We start from the raw sequence: 18,403 nt of genomic DNA, 5'->3' as shown, positions 1-18,403 counted from the left end.
CAAAGTGTTTAGCTTTATAATAGGTCATCCTTACTAATGTACTGAGCAGTTTCCCCACCCACCTGGCTCTCCAAATGTCTATATTCAAATTCAACCCACTAAACTAGGAAAAAATTAAAATTAAATTCCAAACTTAAGGGAAGGATGGTGAATGTATTTATGATTGTGTGGAAGTTAGGTATGATCTTTGGAAGGAGGTTGCTAGAGAAATCAGTCAGTGTAGGTAAACATACATGTATTTGGGAGTCTACACAAAAGTATTTACTGTGAGAAAGTTTAGAAACCACTGCTTTAGAGTATGGTGAAATGAGGGTAATGTAGGTCTGTTTTCTTTGTGGGCCTGTTGGCTCTAAAGAGAAATCATGCAGATTGTACTCTATCCTCCTTCCTTCTCCTATCTGACAGAGATTTGGGCCAAAAAACGTGGAAAATTCTGTGTAAATCAGTTGTCACTGCTGCATAGCCAACCCAGAGTTCCAAATGCTTGTTTTTTCCTAGAGAAGATGATTTAGCAACAGCAGCATCATATACAAAGGAGCCATGTACAAAGGAACAATGTGGATGCTCAAGCAGCCCTATAGATTAAAGGTAAAAGAATGAGAAAACATAGTATTTTGGAGTCACTGAGTATTAAAGTTAGAAGTTTCTTAGCATCTTGCCCAATCCTACCCTTTACTGATGAGGAAACGAGGAGTAGTAAAGTGATGTCCAAAGCCTTATAGCTATGTAGAGCCAAAGCAGTGGGTCAGAATTTGCATGACCTAGCCATTTGCAAAGAAACATTTGGCGTTTCCTTTTAAATCTAGGCAAGTGAAATTATTAAAATTATTAAAAATTATTAAATTTTTAAAGGTAGTTCATCACAAAATTCCTCAAATTTGGGTTTGATTTCTATTCAGAAAGACCTATAAAAACATGTTCTTATCACTTAAATTTACATATCTGAGCCTTTCATCTATCCTCATTAAATGTAGTTTTTATAACTTCCTAATCCAGGCATTTCTGGATATCTCAGAAGATTTTTACTATTGTTTTATTGGAATATAATTGTTATGTTCAAGTATTAAGATCTCCAGTATTTCTTTCAGAATTATTTAACGATTTGTTACCTCCTTAAATAAAACCTTTGTTCTGACTCACCATCACTATTTAAAACCAATAATGTCTTTAGCATTATTGTTTTTCTATTCTAGATAAGATGTGAACTCTTCGTAAGGTATATATCTATTTCTATGAGGTATTTCTACAGAGGAATGACTGTAGATAAATGTCTTTTAGCATTTTATCAATTTTCCTCTTACCATTTCTGTAATGGATGCTAGAGGATATTAGAATCTCTGGGGTGATTTTTCAAACTCACATGCCCATTTGAGGGCACAGGTAGTTTGCTAAAGCTCCCCACGTGGTTTTGGAATTTTCTTTTTTCCTTCCTCTTTACCTTTCACTTCACTTAAGAATCATCACTCTCTTTTATGATATCTAGATCTTGGTCCTTAAATTAGCATTAACTAAATTGTCAGAAATCCATATGATAAGGGGATGATTCTATAATGATATGGGAAAAGAAAATCTAAACTAAAAATGACTTCATTTTCAATTATGTGAACCATAATAAAGAAATGAAGCAAAAGAATCATTTACCAAGAAATGGCTATACTGGCCCTGGCCGGGTGGCTCAGTTAGTTGGAGCATTATCCCATATACCAAAAGGTTGTGGGTTTGATCCCTGGTTGGGGCAGGTATGGGAAGCAACTGATCGATGTTCCTCTGTCACATCAATGTTTCTCTCTCTCCCTGCCTCTCTCTAAAACATATCCTCAGGTGAGGATTTTTTAAAAAGAAGAAATGGCTACCCTGTGAATTTTCAATTAGTAAGTATTAAAATGTAGCAAATGTTTTTGCAAATAGGTTCAAGTAAATGCAGGGCTGACATAAACCTGAAGCCCAATGCAAAGAAATAAACTAATTTATAGTTTAGAAAAGGTATACAAACCTGGCTTTGCCACTACCACTCTAACTTGAGAAGTTTCCTGTAGGCTGCAGGAGTTTCAACTATAAAACCAAGAGTAGTTGAGATGAGCATCAACTTTCCTTAGACTATAAAATTCTCCTAGGTTTGTTATAAAACAACCAAATTAATATTAATAATTTTGACTTTCCAGTGAAGAGCTGGATTATTAACCTGAAAATAATAATCATCACTTAGGAACTTTAATAAGCTGTTGAGGTTTAGAATGTATCAGATTTAACACTTAGCACTTCTTTAAAGGCTCACTCTGATCATTGACTGAACTCAGTCAGATGCTCCCTTTTAAAGCAGGAGATCTCTACTTTTTGTTGTTGTTTTTCCTGGAAACTGTTATCTTCTGCTTGTTTGAAGTTAAGAATTATTATAGGATGTAAGAAAGAGGTTCTCTACCATTAGGTCTTCAAGAAGCTGAGAAAGCAGGAGATCAAATCTGATTTTTTTCTCAGGAATCACCTTCTGTGTCTAGAATTCCAGAAGTGCAAACAATAGATGAACAGTAAATAAAGACAGTGTTAATTCAGTGACTACTGGAAATCTAGGTTCAAGCTTTAGTTGGGACACTTACCATGTGACCTTGGGCAAACCCCTTACCCTCTCTGGGCCTCAGGATTTGCTTCTGTGGATGACAGACTTGGACTAGAACAGCTAAGTCTCTTCTAGTGGTCAGTTTCTAATCAATCTGATTTCCTCAGTACAAAAAGAAGCAACACGTTCTTTCTGCAGTCATCTGAGTTAATTATCCACATAATTGGTGTAAGCCTGGGTTTTTATTTGGTTTGGCTCACTCAGCTGGGCTATGGATAGACCTTTGAGAACATCAAAGTCAGTGTAGTGCCTTAAGAGATGCTCTTAATGGGTAGGATTTGGTCCCTGAACTGAATCTTTAGACCCAAGGTATATACAAACAAGTATTTATTTGTGAGAGTGGAAAATGGGCAAATGTGTGTTTACTTAACCTTGGCTGGTTAAAATGAATAAAGGTCTTGCTTTGGATAGTGTGTAATACCAGGAACAAGAGAATGTGGCCAAGTGCTGCTGTTCACAAAATTTATCTCTCCACAGAAGTTTTCATCTTACTTAACATGCTGAGTCCTGACAGAAAGAGAGAGAAGGTGACCTACCTTAAGTGAACATAAAAAGAAAAACCGTTCAAGTCTGGCAAATCTGAAATCTCACCCATGGAGCTGAAAGCCTGCTAGGAAAATGATTTATCTGTTGGGTTGGAACAAGGCAGAAGCCTTGAGCAGGGCTCCATGTAGAGCCTGCTACTGCAAGCAAAGGAGGACAACAGGACTGGGCTCAACTATCCTGAGAGAGCCACTGACCAGCATGTGTGCTTTCAGTGCCCACTCCAGGGAGCATCTGGTGATGCAAGAACTGGGGTTAGTTATAGATGTCAGGAAGCATTATCAGAAAGAAAGGAGAACAAGGCCCTGGGCAGGTGACACTATCTTCAGGAGGTAATTGGGGTATCTTTCCAGGAACTCTTAAGACTGAGCTCTATAGAAAAGACAGCCACTATTAGTTTACTTTCACTCAGGATTTCACTTTTAAACCAACTGGAAAAAGTTGAAGTAAATCATAGAATTACTGAATGGTCAGAGCTAAAAGGATCTTAAAGATTATCTAGTTCAACCTCTGATAGGAAACTTGCCTAAGATCATTCAGCCAGGGCAAAACCATAATCCAGATGTCCTGGTGCCTACTCCAGTGCTTCTTCTATAAGACCATACCTCTACTCCTGTATTTTTTCGGTGCTAAGGAATGAAAGGCTTTTAATGCTGCTACCATATTAGAAATCAGGATTCAGTGCAAATACATTTACGTCTCCCATATATTTTTTGTTTCCTCTGCTTATTTTTAAAAAATAAACATTTAAAAGTCTGTCTCCTCTGTTAGCCACACAAGGTATAACATCTATGGAATCTGATCTGTTTTGGGCAAGCCAGACTAGCTGATGCATTAGAGTGGAACCTCCCATGGAAGTTTCCCTTAGAAGGAAACAGGTGGTTCTCCAGAACTTGTTCTAAACACAATAATGAACATTTACTACAGGAATGAGAATATTTTTTCTAAATAATATTTCTAAAACGTTTCCCTGAAACTTTTTTTTAAACCTCAGCCCATAAGTAAGGATTTTTAAAATTTTTTTTAAAAATTGATTTTAGAGAGAGAGAGAGAAAGAAAGAAACATTGATGTAAGAGAGAAACATTGATCAACTGCCTCCTGCATGCCCCCTACTGAGGATCAAGCCTGCAACCCAGGCATGTGCCCTGACCCGGAATGGAAGCAGGGACCTTTTGGTTCACAGGATAACACTCAACCAACTTGGCCACACCAGTCAGGGCTCCCTGAAACTTTTTGATCCTTAGTCTTATTTATATCTTAGGTGAGCCTAACACTCCAAAAAATCCTGGATGTTCAGTCCACATTACATGTATACCTATCTTGCTTGCTTCAAATTAATTTGGGAGAGGAGGGGTAATTTTCATTCACCAGACAGCAGTTCACGCCTATACATCTCCTACTTATACATTATCCTATCACTTTGTAGACATGAGGAATTTCTAAGATGTTAGTTTAGCCACCATGCATAGTCATTGGTTTATATAGCTTCTGTCACCAGTATATATTTACAGGCCCCCAAATCTATAAGGACTCTCTATTTTTGTCCCTGAATGATGTTTCTATGAGTAGATACCTGTTTCTAATCTGATATCCATCTGTTATTTCTGGTTGGGTGCTCATAAGATATCAAGAAACATATAAGAGAAACACCTGGTTAGAATTAACCATCTGCCATTTTTCTTTCCATGCTGGAGAATTAAGCAATTTACTGCAGTATGGTTTGATAAAGGAGGGTGGGGTTGATTTAAAAAATCCAACCATAATGAATATCAGATCCATTTAATATAGTTTGAAATCTACCAGAATAACTCCTGGCAATTACAAGCATAACTTATGTAAGTATAAAGTGTATGGGGGTTAAATTCTATCATCTCTTCTCTGATCCTAAATTAGAAAACTACACAAGAAAGCTTGCTTGAATGAAGTTTCTATGTTCGTGTTTCTATGTTTCTATCATCTTTCTAACCAGTTCTTGCTCTAGGTACAGAGTCTTCCAGGATTGGCAGCTGTGTATTTTCAGATGAAAGATATAGCACATTTAAGGCTTCAGTGTGTGAAAAGCAGGATAGTGAGAAGGTAGCATTTTATAAGGAGCACCTCATCTAAACTGACCAACAGTGCCCAGCCAGTGTGGCTTAGCAGTTGAGCGTCAACCCATGCACCAGAAGGTCACTGGTTCAATTCCCAGTCAGGGTACATGCCCGGGTTGCTGGCTCAATCCCCAGCAAGGGTGTGCAGGAGGCAGCCGATTGATGTTGATGTTTCTCTCTCATCAATGTTTCTATCTTTCCTTTTCCCTTCCTCTCCCTCTAAAAATCAATAAAAACATATTTAAAACAAAAACCAAAAAACAAACTGACCAACAATGACTTCCAAGCATCTGTGGAAATAAGTCTTATAGGTGTTGAGATAATAATGATGGGCATGCCTTATTACAGGAAGCTGGAGACAACAACCAGTTCTGCTGGAGGAACCTCTTTTCCTGCATCAATCTTCTGAGGCTGCTCAATAAACTGACCAAATGGAAGCATTCCAGAACCATGGTGAGTGGGGCTTCAGATCACGTAGGTGCCCATCTCACTGAATTTTTTAAATCTTCAGTTAATATTTATGGGCTTCCTGCTTTGCAAAATCTATAGATAGACACTGAATGCTATGTAAAATTTAGCCCCTCCTAATTCTGGACATTTATTCTATATTTGATAATTATTTACATTTCTTTTCAGAGAGCTGAATATGGACCTTCCCTCAGGGTGGCTCTGGTAGGGAAGTTAGCATTGTTATTTGGATTATAGTCACAAATCCCAAATGATGCAGGTCTAAGATTATTCACTGCAGCATTGTTTGTAATTATGAAAGATTGGAAACAACCTAAATGCTCATTAATACAGGACCAACTGGTTAAATAACTTATGGTGCATCCCTATAATAGAGTATTATATAACAAAAAGAATGAGGCAGTTCTATACTGATATGGAGTAATTTTCAAGATATATTGTTATTCAAAAGCAAAGTATGGAACAGTATGACATGGTATGTAGTTGGCTATCTTTTTTGTTAATAAAGTAATAAATGCATACTTAGAATTATCTGCAGAAGATAGACAAGAAACTGCTAACAGTGGAAATGAGATGTGTGGCTGACAAAATTTTTTTGCACTTTATATCATACACTTTGAATATCAGAAACTTTTAATTGTGAGATATAAATGGAGTGGTTCCTCTAGGTTCTTGAAAACTAAATCTAAGTGGAGCCTGGACCATAGATTTCTAAAAGCTCCCCAGGGTAATCTGAGGCCAGCCAGGTTTAGCTTAATTTGACTATGAGTTGGAAATTCCAAGTAACTTTTAGATTTTTATCTGTCTTTCTTTATTCTCACCCCTCTTTAAATGAGCAGATGCTGGTGGTGTTTAAATCTGCTCCAATCTTAAAGAGGGCCCTCAAGGTCAAACAGGCCATGTTGCAACTTTATGTCCTGAAGCTGCTAAAAATACAGACCAAGTACCTGGGGCGCCAATGGAGGAAAAGCAACATGAAAACCATGTCAGCCATTTACCAGAAAGTGCGCCACCGCATGAATGATGACTGGGCTTATGGGAATGGTGAGTACTCACAGAGCTCCTGATTCCAGGAGTTGCCTGGCATTTAAACAAAACTAAATAAACATTTACTCTCATGGTATGAATTATCACATATTTTGGATGGGAAAATATGTGATTATAGGTTAGATGCTGACATAACAAACTTTAAGGCACTGCCCCAAACCAGCATATACCTCATCCTACGAAAATCAATTTTATTAAACAGTTAAATTGAGAGATAATTACCCCCTTTCCAAAACATTCCTTTAAATGACGGGTTTCTCCAAGAAATTTTTCCCCCTTCATTTTATTTTTCTCTTCTCTGAGATATCCTTAAAATTAAATAACTTTTTGTTACTACAAAGCAGTTTGAAAATACAAGTAAGCAAACTTTTAAAATATATATATTTTTAATTTTTTAGAGAGAGAGGAAGAGAGGGGTAGAGAGAGAAATATCAATCTGTTGCACACGCCCCAACCGGGGATCAAACCCTCAACCTGGGTGTGTGCCCTGACCTGGAATCAATCCTGTGACCCTTCAGTGCATGGGATGATGCTCCAGCCAACTGAGCCACACCTGTTCAGAGAGAGGAAAGGGGAGAGAGAAAGAAACATCAAATGGTTGCCTCCTGTACTTACCCCAACCAAGAATCAAACTTGCAACCTAGGTATGTGCCCTGACCGGGAATCTACCCACAACCTTTTGGCGTATGGGACACGCTTCAACCAACTGAGTCACTTGGCCAGGGCACATTTTTGATATTACCATATTTACTCCATATTTGTACCACCCAAAGATTGCCATTGATAGCATCTTATTGTATATTTTTCCAGATACTTTTCTCTACATGTATATACATATTTTATTCAAATGAAAACAAATTGTACGTGCTAATTTTTTTTAGCATAAATACATTCAGTTGCTAACCAAAGGGTTGATCCTAATTAAACCAACATTTGGAAATAGTTGCATGTAAAATGTTTGTGATAAAGATAACTGAACACAGTAATTTTTTTAAAAAGCATGGAGAGATTTGCTCATTGAACTGAGCTTGTTTATCCTCACAGCTAATTCTTGTCCAGAAGGATGATGGAATTTTTACTCTACTTTTTCATAGATCTGGGTACAGGTGACATTGTTCATGACACCTTCCACCACTAATTTCCCACCTTCCAATCTTCTCATTGTGCTTTCTTTCCCATCCCATTCCTGAGGTTGAACTAGTGGGCCATTTATAAAGTTGCAGATGGTCTGAATTTTTCTGCCATCAGCTGTAGTTTCTTCAAACTTCTCTCCCAGGTTATATGAGAACTGTGTCGTTTTCAACGTGCTCTCAGTTTTTTATAACTTTAAAAAAAAATTTTTTTTTTTAATCCTCATCTGAGTGTATTTTTTCCATTGGTTTTCAGAGAGAGTAGAAGGGAAGGAGAGAGAGAGGGAGAGAGAGAGAGAGAGAGAGAGAGAGAGACACATCGATTGGTTGCTTCCCGCATGTGCCCCAACCGGGGCTGGGGATTGAGCCTGCCCTTGGCAGGAATTGAACCCAGGACCCTTCAGTTCACAGGCCAACGCTCTAACCGTGGAGCCAAACTGACTAGGACGTGCTCTCAGTTTTCATGGTAAGGTTTTTGCCAGCAGAATTGATGACACAGTCTGGTTTGGCCATGGCACCCATTTTCTGCAGAGCCACTCCTAGTTCCTTCAGATGTTACCAGACAGGGGCCGACCTGTAATGTGTGGGTCCTTGACCCTGTGCAGGAAAGATTTCACAACACATGTCCAGATGGGCTTGAGAGTGTTTATTAATGCTGGGGACAATGAAACAAAGGAAGAAATTAAGGTAAAAAAACAACAGGGGAGAGCCTAGGCGGTGCTCTGCTTTGGCTCTCTAGAAGCGTTATAGGAAAGAAGAGAGCCAAGGCAGCCCCGCCTTTGCCTTTGCTCACTGGGAAGTCAGAGTAAAAGGGGACCTTGGAGACAGGATCAGGGGGTGAGCCTGGGCTGAGCTGCCCTGCCCCCCACTCCCCAGGAGGGGGCCTGGGCGTGCTCTAGAGCAGGCCGCTTTTAGCCTTTGTCCTGAGGGCTTTTTACCCTTTTTTTCCTTCAGGTGAGACTCTTAGGGGAGGGTTTCAGTGGAATCTTCATCAGCTTTCCAGGTGCATTTTTAATAGGCCAATGCATTAAAATGAGTGTACAGAGGAGTTTTGGATTATTCTTTGGTCCGTTTTACTGTTTTACTTTTATCTTAGGTCTGTCTAGCTTTAATGAGGTTTTGCTATTTGTTACCCAACTTCATCTGTCCTTGGGTTTAGCTGGTACAAGTGGCATTAATTGGTTCTTTGTTCTTTATTTTCCCAGGCCATGGTGATTTAAGCTATGTATTTTCTGGTTAGGGGGGAGGGTATAAACCGTTTGCTCTTGAGTGAGAAAATAAGGTCTTGTAATTCACAAGCTGGCTGCAAGCTGCCCATACTGTTTGGCCTTGTCTTAGTTTCCCCATTCCACTTGCCTAGGAATTTTTCTAGCTTTTTACTGTCCTACTACACAAGTACTCGTCTAAGAGCCATCTTCCTACCAGCTGCTGAATGGTGGCCATATGGACTCGGGAGACATGCGGCCAAGCTGAGCCAAGAAGAGCATGGCCTGTACCTGGTATTTTATAATCTCTTTTTATGTTAATCCTCACTTTAAGATATTTTTTTTCCATTGTTTTTTTTTAGAGAGAGTGGAAGAGAGGAAGGGCAGGGGGAAAAGAGATAAGCATCGATGTAAGAGAAGCACATGGATTGTTTGTCTCCTGTATGCACCTTGACCTCTCCAGGATGGAACCTATAACCCAGATCCATGCCCTTGATCAGGAATCAAACCCACAACCCTTCAGTGCAGGCCATTGCTCTAACCACAGAGCACGCCAGCCAGAGCTATAATCTTTTTTAGTTAACATAATCTCTACCTTTCTATATCACTACACTTTTAGATTTTATCTAATAATCAAGCCTATGTTCAGAATTCCCCAGTTGCCCCAAGGTTTTTTAAAGCTATTTTTTCCAAGTCATAATCCAACCCAGTACCACAAATTCCATCTGGTTGTTATATCCTTTTATTAGTTTTGAATCTACCAGTCATTCCACCCACCACCCCCACCTATGACACTGACTAATTGAAGAACTAGGACAAGCTTCCTGCAGAATAGCCACCGTCTGGATTTGAATACTTGCTTCTTTGTGGTGTTGTTTACCTTACTCCTCCATCTCATCAATTTTCAACATTTTTCATCTCATGGCATGTGAACTAATTACTAAAATTCTGTGGCACACCAAAAAATGTATTTTTTGCTTATCTGACAAAATAAATAGGTATGATTTTGATTCATTCACACTGGACAGCTATTGTTATGTTGGCTGTTGTCATTTTTTTAATTTGACAATCTGAGGGAAAAGAGGTCAGTGCCCCTGACTAAATAGTCAGGTACTGCATGTTTTAAAATTCTTATGGCACACCGGTTGAAAATCACTGCTCTGGTATTACATATAAACTGAAAGTTAGATCTAAAGGTTTGATGAATTCAATTTAAAACTTTTTGGCTATAGTACATTCTAGGTAATGTTGGGAGCTGCATATTGCCTCATATCAGGAGACATTGTAATATCTAGTTGACCTACCAAAACTTATGCTAAAATTGACCAGAGTTTGGAAGAATTTATTTTCATTGTATTGACACTTGTTTTAGTGGGTTTGACCATTATTTGCATAATTACATTTAAGAGTTTTTGGTAGAATGACTGATGACTTTGTTTCTATTTATCCCACTTAGACTCTTATTTCAGGGCCAGAGATATACGCATTTCCCAGATCTCTTATTCCAATACTCAATGATGCTGGGATTTGCAACAGGCCTGAATTTGAGAGGATGCTGCAGTAAAGAGTGCAGAGAACAAAGGGAAGCATACAATTGGCAGATAACAAACCAGGATGCAATTTCTATAAGACATGAAGCACAATTAACTATTCAGATTCTTACAGTTTTTTAAAATATGAAAATGTTTTATCCTGCAAATGGCACGTCTGTTGTTGCTGCCATCATGAGCCAAGATCCTAACTGCACTTCTTTATGATAAACCATTGAGTATGGGAATAAGAGATCTGGGAAATGTGTGTCTCTGGCCCTGCAATAAGAGTCTAAGTGGGATAAATAGAAATAAAATAGAATATCTGTTTTCTGTTATTACCTCCATGGAAGCCTTAATCTCATAATATAAGCTGAGGGAGGTCCCAGGGAATCAGGAAAAGTCTTTAATTGGTTCATTCTAGTTCTCCTTGTTGTACTCCTTCCTGCCTTTTCACATTCCTTGGGAGTTGGTGATGCCATTCAAATGGGAAACTCTCATCCCTGAGAAAGTTCAAGAAAGGGAACTGAGTTACCATTTTGAAAATATAATCAGCAGGTCCTCAAATAACATCATTTTGTTCAACATCATTTCATTATAACATTGATGAGATGCCTTTGGAACTTAACTCTCATTTATATCAATTAGCCTATGTTAAAATTGGGTCACTTAAAGTTGCAGGACCTATTGAGGATGTTAAATGAGGACTTACTATACATATAACTAGTAAGAAAGTAAATTAATGAAAAGGAAATACAATAAAAGATATAACACCTCCCTCAGGGTCCTCATTTTCTTCTCAGTGGTAATCACTATTACCAGTTTCCAGACTACCCTTCCAAAAATAGCCTGTATATATAAGCATATATGTGTGGACATGTGTGTATTTTTTAAACCTGAGTGGCAGCACGTTATTTACTTACTTTTTACATTGCTTTTTACAGAAAAGGAAATTCTGAACAGTTCCACTGTTGGTATCCTATAGACCATGCTCTGGTAAGGGGAGCAGTATCCTGAGTTGTGTACATCTTTTTCTCTCTCTCTTCCCATCACAGACATTGATGCCAGGCCATGGGACTTCCAAGCAGAAGAATGCACCTTGAGGGCCAACATTGAAGCTTTTAATAGCCGCCGATATGACAGACCTCAGGACTCTGAATTTTCACCTGTGGATAACTGCTTGCAGAGTGTGCTAGGACAGAGGCTGGATCTGCCTGAGGATTTCCACTACTCATATGAGATCTGGCTGGAAAGAGAGGTGTTTTCACAGCCCATCTGTTGGGAAGAGCTGCTCCAGAATCACTGAGCTCTTGTCAACAAAGCATCTGATAGATGGGGTTTGGCTCCAATAAATGGTGCTCTGCCTACCCTGCTCATTCAGCCTTTGTTTCCAGTTCTAGAAATGCTTGTCCAGGGGAGAGCTGGCTCAGTCGAAGGACATCCAGTGTAGTTCAGGGTTTTCTGGGGGCTATTGTGCCTGGAGATAGTGCAAGGCTAGGATCCTGAGTGACAAAAAATTGATGAACTTACCCTGGGGTCATTCGGGTGCCAGGTGGCTGTGGAAATCTGTTGGACCAGTCCTTCACATGCTTTTTTTGTGGAACTGCTCTCTGCTTTAGTTTTACCTAGAACCAGCCTAGCCTTTGTTGGCCCCAAGAGTGCGAATAAGTTTATGATGACATTTGGCCCATGGCATTTATCGTGGTAGTGGGAGGTGCGTATCATAAAAGAGGGAGAACATTTTCTTCTTCCTCACCCTGGATTCCTAGGTTTGGCAAAACCAACTTTGAAATTAAGTTTTTTTTTAAATCCTTATCCAAGGATATTTTTTCCATTGATATTTAGAGAGAGTGGAAGGGAGGGAGGGAAAGGGAGAGAACCATTGATGTGGTTGCCTTCCGCACATGCCCCAACCAGGGCTGGGGATCAAACGCACAATCCAGGTACATGCCCTTGACCAGGAATCGAACCCACGACCCTTCTGCTCGTAGGCCAACACTCTATCCACTGAGAAACACCAGCCAGGGCAAGTCTTTTTTTTTTAATTTAAAATTTTGGCACTAGCCCTGGCCAGTGTGTCTCTCAGTTGGTTAGAGCATTGCCCCGTGCAGCAAAGGGTCACAGGTTCAACTCCCCGTCAGGGCACATACCCAGGTTGCCTGTTTGATCCCTGATCAGGGCATGTACAGGAAGCAACCAAACCATGTTTCTCACATTTCTCTCTCTCTTTCTCTTTCTCTCTCTCTCTCCCCTTCTCTCTAGAATCAGTGAAAAACATCCTCAGTTAAGAATTAAAATTTTGACACCTCTTTCTAAAGTCATTAGCTCTAAGATGATTTTAGAGCTCCTCCACTTTCTTTGTGAAGGATGATGATTTACTATTACCTAAATACTGCATGTTATAGAAAGGTATATTGTGTAGTGTTTTTCCTTGATTCTCTAAGAGATCTGTGTTCAGTATGAAAATTATTTCCTTATGTACTCTGTATAGGGCATGGAGTGCTCTGCCACAACCAGTATGAAACAGGCCTCCTGTAAGGATCTTCCATGTTTTTTTCTGAAACTACCTTAGTCTTAAAATGACTTAATACGCTGCAGAAAATTATTTTCATCCAATTCATTTTTTAAATGACCAGTTAACTACAGGAGGTTTTATTTATTGATATGGTGTGTCTATTTGCATGATCGATTATTGAACAGCAAAACAGCTTATCATTTTTCTTCTATGTTGATTAATGATTTTCGTCTCTTTTTTTCTGCTAGTGGTTTCAAAGTGTCATGCGGAGATTTAGCAATACTGTTTCTACCTAAAATTATTGCACATTTCTTTGAAAATATAAGGGTTGTTGTACCAACCTCTTTAAACTTCTCTTACAGCAGAATCACATACTTCCCAGCAGAAACAAGATTTTTAGAAAAGTATGATTCAATCAGGATTATTTTCTCTTCTACCCCCACAATTGTCATCTGTATTTTCAAGCTGTTTACTTTAAATCCCCTCTCCCCCTAATGTAGACACTACTGAATCTTTTATATGAAAGCACCAGGCCACTTAATTGTGCCAGGAGGTCTAATCAAAATTGGCTTATTTATACTCTGTCCTTTGTTATCCAGTTTCTCTGGAAGTCATGATTGAGTTACAAACCATATCCAAAGGAACTCCAGTATACCAAAACTCTAATTAAAGCTTGGGTTTCACCTCCTTGTGCTTTTAGGGTAGCAGGATTTCTGTTTTTATGGAAAGGTCATGTAAGTATGTAATGCATGAAATTTCTTAAAATAATTTGTAAATTTTGCCTGAATAGGACAGTAGTCCTCATTGCAATCAAAATAATTTACTGAACATATCATTGTGAACCCTATTAGCTATAATTTTAATGTGATTTAAGTAAAAAGATAATTTTCAAGGAAAGAGCAATCATCAATTTCTTTTAAAGCCATATAGTATTTATTTTGTGTCAAGAACAAATAAGTTGCCCTTTTAATTTTTTAAACTATACTTTTATTGACTTCAGAGAGAGGAAGGAAGAGGGAGAGAGAGAGCTAGAAACATCATGATGAGCATTATCATTAATCAGCTGCCTCCTGCACGCCCCCTACTGGAGATCGAGCCTGCAACCTGGGCAAGTGCCCTGACTGGGAATCAAATCACAATCTCCTGGATCTTAGGTCAATGCTCAACAGCTGAGCCACGCCCAGCCGGGCATAAGTTGTCCTTTTAAAAGTATGCACATGAATGCTTCCTAAGGCTTACAAGTATGATAAGCCTTAACATTCCATACTTACAAATCATCTCTGAGGGAAGATTCTCAGTGCATATGGAGAAATTGTGGCACCAGGGGTAAGTGATTAGTTTCAAATTACACCATTTTCCCACTGACTTGCTGGGACTAGTATTCAGGTATCGAGCCTCATATGTTAAGGTAACCAGTTTGAATATCTCATTTTGGGAATCCATGTGTGTGGTTAGGAATAAATTCAGGTTAATCAGCTTCCAAGCATGATTGCTGTTACTCTATAGAAGAACATTATTTAAGTGATTAAGTAGAGGGTTTTTATTTGTGAATATTTCAGTAAAGTTTGTGTTGTTGATAACACTTTATTTACTGAAGTACTTTAATAAAAAGAAAATTGAACTGGAGTTAGAAACTTGGTCTCTAAATTCTTTATCACAAGAGAATCTTAAAGACATTAGATATAGAAAGGAAGGATATAATTAAAGAGGATGAATATATAAAATCTTACATTAGTATTCCCTGGGCGTAGACTAATACAAGCAACTGCAAAATCTTAGTGACTTATGACAGACCTTTATTTCTTGTTCATGGGTCTGTGAATCAGCTGCAGCTCTGCTCAACTGAGATTGAGCTCTGCTAGATTGACTCTGCTCCAGACATCATCTTCTGGCACTAGGCTGATAGAATAGTCCCTATCTGGGACATACAATTCTCATAGTAAAGGGCAGGAGCAAGACACCAAACCATAACTTACAAATACATTTTAAGCTCCTGCTTGGATGTAGCATAAGTCAAATTGCTCTTATTCCATTGGCCTAAAGCAATGAACATGGACAAGCCAACCATTGGGCCAGAGAAGCACACTTTACAGGAAATCAGCTGCAACTAGACTGCCATAGACACTGAGTCACTACAGCTTCCCAATGAGCTCGAGATTGGTAGTGAGACTTTCTTAGGGATTCTTGAGAATTTTAACATTTCCAGTGAACATCTGAAACCACCCATGTCAGTGCTTTATATTGATAACTTTCAGTTGTGGCTTTCTTGACTTCCCTGGTTGACAGTTCCCCCAGCTCTTCATTCTAACAATAATCACTTACATAAAGATAATCCTATAGACAAGTGTTTTGATGGTATCCCTTCTCCCTCAAGTAGTTGTGAGTTTTGAATTTCTCCCTCTAGTCCTTCTGGAGATGACCCATATTTACAATAAAACTAGCTGAGATCTAGATGCAGCTGAGGTTCTGGAACAAAAGTGACACTGGTTCATATAATAATCAAAGTCATGACCTTGATCTGATTAATGCTTGAATTAATGAGTTAAATAACCACTTTAACATCCAGGCTAGGTCAAGTATGAACTTTGTGACTCTTGGCACTCTGGGAAGCTAGGAGGTAAGTGTGTTTAAAGTGATTTTCAGAGGCTAAGAAAGTCCCGCCATTATCTCAGAAATATTGGGCATGGCCAATTAACATCTGCTCTGCCTATCATTCCAGGCCAGACTTTTCTGTATTAGTGTGATAAGAATGTTTTCTGTAATAAAGTAACATTTTACAAAATAAAAAACTTAGCTATAAACATTTGTAAAACACCCAGTATGTTCTGGGTACTATCTTACATGTGTTTAATACTAATAACATATTTAAATACATATTTTACATGCTGCTTTTCAACATGAGAGGCATCAAAAATTTTAGCATAAATATGGCTACAGCATGATTTTATTATCTATACATTATAATCTTGTCTTCCTCTGGGCCTCCTCCTGCTTTCTCATTTTTTCTCAACCAAAAAAAGATTATAGTGCATTTTCACACTACCCAGAGAGGGACCCATCTGGTGTTCTCAGTTCCTATGTAACTTAGAGGGAAACTTTCACAGTGCCCAGAGCTCTTGATGTCCTGCAAATGAAAGAGGAGGATGTCCTCAAATTCCTTGCAGCAGGAACCCACTTAGGTGGTACCAACCTTGACTTCCAAATGGAACAGTACATCTACAAAAGGAAGAGTGATGGCATCTACATCATAAATCTGAAGAGAACCTGGTAGAGAAGCATCTGCTGGCGGCTCATGCCATTGTTGCCATTGAAAACCCTGCTGATGTCAGGAATATTGGCCAGCGAGCTGTGCTGAAGTTTGATGCTGCCACTGGAACCACCCCTAATGCCGGCTACTTCTGGAACCTTCACTAACCAGATTCAGGCAGCCTTCCGGGAACCGAGACTTCTGGTGGTTACTGCTCCCAAGACTGACCACCAGCCTCTCACAGAGGCGTCTTATGCTAACCTGCCTACCACTGTTCTACGTAACACAGACTCCTCTGAGCTATTGGACATTGCCAGCCCTTGCAACAAGGGGGAACATTTGGTGGGTCTGATGTGGTGGATGCTGACCCAGGAAGTACTGCACACAGCACCCTCTCCCGTGAACAGCCACGGGAGGTCATGCCTGATCTTTACTTCTACAGAGAGCCTGAAAAGATTGAGAAGGAAGTGCAGGCTGCTGCTGAAAAGGCTGTGACCAAGGAGGAATTTATCAGGGTGAACGGACAGCTCCGGCTCCCGACTTCGCTGCTGCTCAGCCTGAGGTCGAGGACTGGTCTGAAGGTGAGCAGGCGCCCCCTGTGCCTATTCAGCAGTTTCCTACTGAAGACTGGGGTGCTCAGCCTGCCACTGAAGACTGGTCTGCAGCCCCACTGTGCAGGTCACTGAATGGGTAGGAACAACCACTGAGTGGTCTGACACTGTTCTTCCACAAGTTCTTAATAATGGAATAGAAATAAGAATGGAAATAAGGTTGATGAAAAATAAAGTTTCTAAAAGTTGTGTCCATTTAAAAAAAGATTATAGTGATAGTGAAAATAATAATTTACCTCCGTTATAATTGCAACACTGAGCTATTAATATGGTGGCAATTTAACAATATAAGGAAATGTGTAATCTCTAAAATAGAGTAGAAGGGAGAGATCAAAGCTATGTTTATATTGGCAACAACATGAAAATACTTTTGGAAATGTTGGCATGGGTAAGTCCCAATTGGTGATTTTTGGAAAACATGAGTGAGTTATTTTTCCACTAGTGAATTTTCAGTAGTGAAAAAATCACCTGGTATTCCTTCAGGATTCCTGGTCTGGAAAGTTTATAGAAGATAAGCCCTGAGTACCTTATACCTTCAAACACCTTTTCCAGGTGAATGTATTTTCTAAATGTTTGGCTACTCTAATATCCTTAAAATGTTATGCCTCAATATTTAGAAGCAAATTTTTCTTTGGGAATATATTCTTGAGTTGAAAGGGACCAGAGGTCATCTAGGGCTAGGCCAATCTCCATCCAATACAAGAATTCCTTTAATAGCCCGCTGGGCGTGGCTCAGCAGTTGAGCATCGACCTAGGATCCAGGCGATCGGGGCTCGATTCCCAGTCAGGGCACATGCCCGGGTTGCGGCTCGATCCCCAGTCGGGGGCGTGCAGGAGGCAGCCAATCAATGACTCTCATCATTGATGTTTCTCTCTCTCTCTCTCCCTCTCCTTTCCTCTCTGTAATCAATAAAGATATTTAAAGAAAAAAAAAAATTCCTTTAATAGCACCCCCCAGGTGCTTATCTAGCCTCTCATATTTTCACTAACAAGAACCTCACTACTTCATAGTTTCTATAGTAGCAATTAAAGTGTCTACAACAGAATTAAGTACCTCAATACAGTCAACTTATGGTATTATTTAGGCCAGAAGAACCATGAACATTTATAGAATCCAAAAACCTAATGTAAGCTATTAGTTGCACCTTTTTCCCACTATGTTAATTTCCAAGGGCTGCTGTAACAAGTTACTGGAAGCTGAGTGTCTTAAAACACCAAAAATATACATTTTCTCACAGTTCTGGAGGCCAGAAGTCTGAAATCAAGGTGTCAGTAGGACTGCACTCTTTCCAGAGGCTCTGGGAGAATCCATTCCTGGCCTCTTACAATTTCTGAGGGCTCCAGGCAGACCTTGGTTTGTAGCACATACTCCAACTTCTGCCTCCATGGTCACATTGCTTCCC

General features: G+C 39.3%; 1 protein-coding gene, 1 long non-coding RNA gene and 1 pseudogene across 2 annotated transcripts in view; 2 read left to right on the top strand and 1 right to left on the bottom strand.

Annotated features, from left to right (window-relative positions):
• The window catches only part of LOC148092197 (uncharacterized), a 36,218-nt gene extending 24,957 nt beyond the window's left edge, over window positions 1-11,261 (bottom strand). The window contains exons 1-2 of the long non-coding RNA XR_015715171.1: window positions 10,970-11,261; window positions 7,256-7,316 (exon numbers count right to left, since the gene is read on the bottom strand). This is a non-coding gene — a long non-coding RNA (uncharacterized LOC148092197). The remainder of the gene's footprint in view (window positions 1-7,255; window positions 7,317-10,969) is intronic.
• Window positions 1-12,860, top strand: part of STRIP2 (striatin interacting protein 2) — a 44,281-nt gene extending 31,421 nt beyond the window's left edge. The window contains exons 19-21 of the mRNA XM_016213332.2: window positions 5,597-5,701; window positions 6,556-6,760; window positions 11,683-12,860. Of these exons, the coding sequence (XP_016068818.2) occupies window positions 5,597-5,701; window positions 6,556-6,760; window positions 11,683-11,933 (561 nt within the window). The 3' untranslated portion in view covers window positions 11,934-12,860. The remainder of the gene's footprint in view (window positions 1-5,596; window positions 5,702-6,555; window positions 6,761-11,682) is intronic.
• On the top strand, window positions 12,317-17,300 carry LOC107537341 (small ribosomal subunit protein uS2 pseudogene; annotated as a pseudogene).
• Window positions 17,301-18,403: the final 1,103 nt, after the last annotated feature.

The sequence above is a fragment of the Miniopterus natalensis genome, chromosome 10 (assembly GCF_054644295.1).
Source record: "Miniopterus natalensis isolate mMinNat1 chromosome 10, mMinNat1.hap1, whole genome shotgun sequence".
Classification (NCBI taxonomy): Eukaryota; Metazoa; Chordata; class Mammalia; order Chiroptera; family Miniopteridae; genus Miniopterus; species Miniopterus natalensis.
The sequence above is the reverse complement of the archived record's forward strand: the minus strand, read 5'-3'. Positions and strand labels throughout refer to the sequence as shown.